This window comes from Engraulis encrasicolus, chromosome 10 (assembly GCF_034702125.1).
Source record: "Engraulis encrasicolus isolate BLACKSEA-1 chromosome 10, IST_EnEncr_1.0, whole genome shotgun sequence".
NCBI lineage: Eukaryota > Metazoa > Chordata > Actinopteri > Clupeiformes > Engraulidae > Engraulis > Engraulis encrasicolus.
The window spans coordinates 12,587,512-12,593,716 of NC_085866.1; the positions used below are offsets into that span (position 1 = coordinate 12,587,512).

Sequence of the window (6,205 nt, forward strand, 5' to 3'; positions counted from 1 at the left end):
ACAGTACAACGCTGTTATTGTCCAGTAATCATAATTGCGTTGAGGAATATGGTAAATATAGTTTTGACTCATTTGTTACTCATTATTAGCCTACTCATTCATTAATTTTGTACCTGATATGTAGTGTATGATGGAGAGTGAATAGGGAGGATTTCTGAGTGATCTGGCAACCATGGAATGATCAAACAATGCTCAAAGACAAGCGGAAACGATGACGGTGAAAAACTACAAGCACTGTGCGGAAGTACCTTCATCTGAAAATGGCTGCATCGGGTCTTGGATGGAGGTCGTGTTTGTGTGTACATCTAGCGATATTTAGCTGGTATGTTTTCACACTACGTACTAACTGTTCTCTAGAAATATCGGATCGACATCCAGGGGCCCGAACGTACGGCGGGCGATGGAAGTACCTTACATTTATTAATCTGGTGAGTGGACAAGCTAGTCGTTGCAAGGCTAGTTGCAGTTATCTACACATGGTGCTGTCAAATGCTTCAATGAATGAACTCAAACCTGTTATTTCAACTCTATTGTTTTGTTCTGTTGTGTACATTTTTCTTGTTGTATGTTACACATTAACCAGCTATATTGCATTCATAAAACCTATTATTTTGTCCAGGTGATGCAGACGGTCTTCTTTGGGTTATGTGTAGTGACCGACCTCAGTCATCTCGCTGTGTCAAATAAAAACGCTCGTAGCGGACTTCCATCTCGCCTGCTAAAAACCCGAGATTATTTATTCACTGTCTTGGCATTCCCTGTTGGAACCGTGAGTGTTATTATATTTTTTCAGTATTACTAGCCATCTTGTATTGAGTCAAACACTCGCTGAGAGAACGTACTTAAAATGGTTCTTACATGTTGTATTTTCTGGTTTCTATTGTGTCTTCTACAGTTTGTATTTGCATCATTCTGGTCAATATATGCCTACAACCGCGAACTGGTATATCCAAAGTTTTTGGACGATATCATTCCAATATGGCTCAACCACGCCTTGGTGAGTAGCCAAGTTTTGCAACATTGCCTTTCACCTCACATGCTCTACTATGCGAAAGGTTATACAGTGCTGCCTCTCAAGACATATCCCTCCTTACACATTAACTGAGGGAAAACCTCTCTGTTCACTTTCATATCAGTATTTTATAATGTAACCACAAGTAGACTGTGTTTAAAACTAGTGTTGAAATTATTTTTGCACAGTTCATTATATACCATGTAGGCTTATCCTCATTCTATTTTAGAATGATCTGAATTAAACTTATTATTACTGATTCTCTCGCTCTCTCTCTCTCTCTCTCTCTCTCTCTCTCTCTCTCTCTCTCTCTCTCTCTCTCTCTCTCTCTCTCTCTCTCAGCATACAGTCATCATGCCCCTGCTCTTGGTGCAGATGTTCGTGCAGCCTCATAAGTACCCCAGCCGAGCCAAAGGCATCCTGAGCTTAGCGCTGTTCGTCGCCCTCTATCTGGCATGGTAAAGCAAGCCCTACAGCCATATCTCGTGAGGCAACCATGACATGCTTCATAGAAATATCTGGGTCATTCCCTGAAAGTGTCTTACTTCACATAGAATCGCCCATCTTGAAATAACTGCTATATTACACACAACATAGGACTGATGGTATGCAGACTCCGTGCCTGATTTCAGGCTTGATGAAGTTTGTTTTCTAGAATAAAGTTTCTATCAGGCCTCAATAATAATGCTTACTGCAGGTGATATTAACCCATTTTGTCCTAAGCCCTTTTTGGGAAAGGGTGCCCTCTGCCTGTTAAGTCCTCAATATCTCAGCTTCCGAAGCACATACAAATATGAAAACTAGCACCCTGTTTTGCATTAGAATGTGTTCATTCAGCTTTACCATAGTATGTTGTAATGCTTATTATGTGCGTACATTAACTTTTTTGTGTAACTGAGTTTCTGTCTGTTTGTTTGTTTGTTTGATTGTTCCTTCCCTGTTAGGGTGCTGTGGGTGCACCATGTGTCGGGCATCTGGGTGTACCCCATCATGTCCCACCTGAGCCCCGTGGGGTTGGCACTGTTCCTGGCCGGGGCGTCGCTCAGCATGGCCCCACTCTACCTACTGGGGGAGAAGATGAGCCAGCTCACCTGGAGGCCGCCTGGCACCACTACCACTCCCACGGCCACGGGCTCTGGCTCTGGCTCTGGCTCTGGGAAAGGTGAGTCTAGTTGACCGATGGGTCATTGACGTTTTTGTAGGCCAACTAGTATCAAACGTCAGGGCGGTGCAAACCACAGCTAATGCTACCACTGTATGGATTAAATTTTTGTTTTTGTTTTTACTGGATTATCTCGAAGCCTATCCATCCATTGCTTATATGTTAATTGCCAATCATTCATTATGGACATTAGCTGTGGTAGTACCACCTGACGTCTGCTACTGAGAAACGACAGCATTATGCATCTTCAACTATTCATTGTTCTCACTGAATGTAATACACCTGTTATGCTCACCATAATTGTGTAGTATAATATTTAACCCATTTTAGCCCAAGCCCTTTTTGGGAAAAGGTGCCCTCTGCTTATTAAGTTAAAACCTAAATATCTCAGCCTCCGAAGCACACAAAAATATGAAATGAGTTGCATTTAAAAGCTCATTTAGCATTAGAATAAAAAACTCAAATCTCAAGAGCCTGAATGCAGCATAAATGCCGCTCCAGGCTAAAATGGGTTAATATAATGTGCCTTATTTAATATAATGTGCCATATCAAACACATCAATGCCACCACACAGTTTTCTAATGCTGTTTTAAGATCAATTATTTTAGTGTTGACTGTATAGGCGCAGATGACGATGAAGTCAGGCGTTAACTTTGGTTGGTTAGCTGGTTTTGTTAGACGCTTACATACTTGACATAAAACATGCATTTAGTTTATGAGACGTGTTCATTTAGTATTCCTCCTTAGTGTCACATGAAAGGAAGTACATGTTACTTGATTTCCTGTGTTGCTAATATACTGTATGTGCTCTTTCCATTTGCCCAACAGGGAAGAAGAGGAAGTAGAGAATGCTGCTTGGAAGGGGGCCTTGTAGAGGACCACATGGGGAATTCCTGAACATTGTGAACCAGCGCATACTGCATAGCAGAGAGGGAGAGAGAGCATATATACAAGTGTTGTCGACTTTTTGTCGACAGATGGACTCAGGTGTTTTGTTTTGTTTTTTCACTTTATACACTTGGAGCACTGACCGTTGCAATACATAATTCTTAACCATTGAGCATACAACAAGTATCTATTAGGATAGCCCTGATTACAAGTAGCTTTTCCTAAATTTGGGTGTTTGCACAGAGATGGTAGCATATACTACATGCTGGTTATTACAAGATGCTGGGTTTTTGGGTTTTATATTGGCCAGTTTTATCCAGAAGTATGTTGTACTTTATTGCCCAAACATGTTAGAATAGGATTTGTTTAATACATTGCTGTCAAAAATAGTAACAGAGTTTTATAATTAAATAAATGATTTACGGAAATGATTATCCTGCCTCGAATGTTCTCCCTTTTGCAATAGCCACTTTTTGTTTAACCCATTGTGTCCTGGAGACACACATACGCTGCATTCAGGTTCTTGAGATTTGAGCTGCTTTATTAAAAATGTGGGTAAGTTAGAGCTGAATTAACACATTCTAAGCCAGAATTAGGGTCCTAGCTTTTAAATGCAATTCATTTCATGTTTGTATGTACTTCAGAGGCTGAGATATTTAGGATTTAATAGGCAGAGGGTACCCTTTCCCAAAAAGGTCTTGGGACAAAATGGGTTAAGGAGCGTTCATTTTTTTTCCCCCTGCGTCTTCTTAAAACTTGATTCTATTACATGGTCCTCTTCAAAGCACCATTGAATGACAAAACTTTACTTTTTAAGAGGAAAAAGAACAACGTCAGTTCAGATTCTGTTAATATTGTTTTTTTACTCACTGAACCATTGACCTATTTATTATGCAGGACAACGGCATCTATTCTTGGTTACATGAATGCACAAAAGCACATTTGTACGACTCCCTCTGTCTGTGGCCCCAAGAACAGTGTGTATTTCAGCCGTGGATGACTGTTCCCAATCTAATTAGTGTAAGTGCAAACGGGAGCAGACTGCTCAAATCCCCTGGCCGGTGTGGAACAGGGTCAGAGCCTCCATTATTACTAAATTAAGGATTGTTTTGTTTCTGGAGATTAGCAGTAAGAAACAACAAACACCGTAATTACGTTGTATTAGTTACACAAACATTAATCTTTTAAAGAGACAAAATGGACGGGAGACTCCAATGACTTTTTGAATTATTAGTTATTTGAGTTTACACACATTGAATTGCTTCCTGATATCAGGACGTTTCTGAGACGTTTCTGATATCTGAGTTTCTGATATCAAGCCAAGTTAATCTAGAATAGCTCAATTCAGATTTACTATGAATAGACCCACTGATGGGCCTGATTAGGAAGCTCTATTTAAAGTATATTGAGCATATTTTAACTGATTCTTTGGAAAGGTATTTACATTTACATGTATTAATTATAATATCTTCTTAAGAATGAACTGTAGTTTGTATTCCTCATGTGTGTAACTGTATTGATTGTTCTACCAGGCCCAGTGGAGATAGTAAATACAAGTACTAGTATTACAACAATACCTGCTGTGTGGGGTCACAGTCAATACTCAAGGCTTAAGTGTGCATTATAAAGCCGTAAAGGAACCGTTGAACTTTCACTTGTGATCTCGGTGAGGCTGCGGCAGACAGCGTGCCCTTATGTGCACTTGCTCCTCCCCACTTGCCTAAGATGTTGGTGGAGTAATGAGATTTGTGCAGCTAATAATCACTTGCGCTAGCTAACCACTCCATGCCTGTGTCAGAGAGCAATGTTGATGATGAACTGCATGTGAGAACCATTCACTGAGGAAAACCCATGCATGGTTTCTGTTAACGATAACTTGTCACTTGGAAGGTTATTGCTTTAAGGGGCATACCTAACTTAATTTTTTTGGCACGGGGCAGTCCAAAAGCATTCCAGTGACATTAATCAGATCAGTGTACGTGTGATCAATGGACTCAATCACTGTTATCAGGTGCACTGCTGGGCGGTTTCTTTGGGTGCACTCGTATAAATTCAATTCAAATACAGTACAGAAATACAGTGCAGTGGATACAGTACAGAAAAGTTATCCATATCATGTAGTGTTTGTCTGGCATCACAGATCACAAAAATGCAATCTAGCACTGTAGAGTTCTCCTACAACGTCTTACTAGTCAATGGAGAAACATCTTTAATACTTTGAATGGTGGTCTGGGGTCGTGCCATTTTTGTCATTTTGTCATCATAAAAGTTAAAAAAAAGCACGAAGGACCACCATTTACTTCTCAATAGATTATCTAAATTAATCAACTACTATTCAAAGTAACGTCCCTGTGCACAACCACTTGTCCAGGTGCTGGTGATGTGCAGTAAGAGTAATCCAAGTAAATGAAAGATGAATCACCGCACACTGGTATCTTTGCTGGTAGTTTATTTGGTGAACAACTACTAATCAACTACTATCTTCAGACAGTTCAGTCAATTATACCCTTTTCAAAGCAAAAGCTCTATCCTTCCGACATTTTAATTTAACCAACTCTTCAATATATGAAATTGTAGTAGTAGACTGTCCTCAATTATGAAACCATTGATCTACAGTCATTGATCTGCCTAGCATCCATTATAGCAACAACTGAAATAGATCAACTAGTTCACAGCAACTAAAATGTTCATCATAAATTTGTTACCACAACAACAGCCCAGTAATCAGTCCTGCACTTTTCTACTGTACACCTCAGTTTTATACTGTACACCATAGAATTAAGTGTAATAATTGTTGTTATATATTTCTATAGAGCTAAATTGGTAATTTTGTACATTTTTGTGCCATTTATGTTATTCATTTTTCCTTGATGATTCATGTTGTAGTCTGTGAATGAACTTTCTCCTGATGTGGTTTTAAAAGTACATCTCTCTTAAGTGGATCTGAGGCCTAATCCGGGAGCAGTTAGAAATAGCTAGCTAATTTGTCTCGCCCAATCCACAGGTGTGATTTCTGAAAAGGGGGATGGTCATTGGACGCTGCTGGCCAACCATGCGGCTTGCATCACCTGACTTTTCATCCTCAGCTTGCCGGTGGTGGTGCAGAGCCCTATCAGGGCTCAGCTCAACGTTTGGATTTCAC

General features: G+C 40.0%; 1 protein-coding gene across 1 annotated transcript; it reads left to right on the top strand.

The window, feature by feature from the left end:
* The first annotated feature begins 234 nt into the window (after positions 1-234).
* adtrp1 (androgen dependent TFPI regulating protein 1) lies at positions 235-3,495 on the top strand. The gene is made up of 6 exons (XM_063209581.1): positions 235-428; positions 620-769; positions 896-997; positions 1,355-1,470; positions 1,957-2,174; positions 3,004-3,495. Exons 1-6 carry the CDS (start codon positions 261-263, stop codon positions 3,018-3,020), a joined length of 771 nt encoding a protein of 256 aa, XP_063065651.1. The 5' UTR covers positions 235-260; the 3' UTR covers positions 3,021-3,495.
* Positions 3,496-6,205: the final 2,710 nt, after the last annotated feature.

Bases quoted from the DNA above. Each gene is read 5' to 3' on its own strand.
- adtrp1 (XM_063209581.1), top strand. From the start codon at position 261: ATGGCTGCATCGGGTCTTGGATGGAGGTCGTGTTTGTGTGTACATCTA. The intron at 770-895 runs GTGAGTGTTATT...TGTCTTCTACAG, and splicing joins TGGCATTCCCTGTTGGAACC to TTTGTATTTGCATCATTCTG. The intron at 1,471-1,956 runs GTAAAGCAAGCC...CTTCCCTGTTAG, and splicing joins GTCGCCCTCTATCTGGCATG to GGTGCTGTGGGTGCACCATG.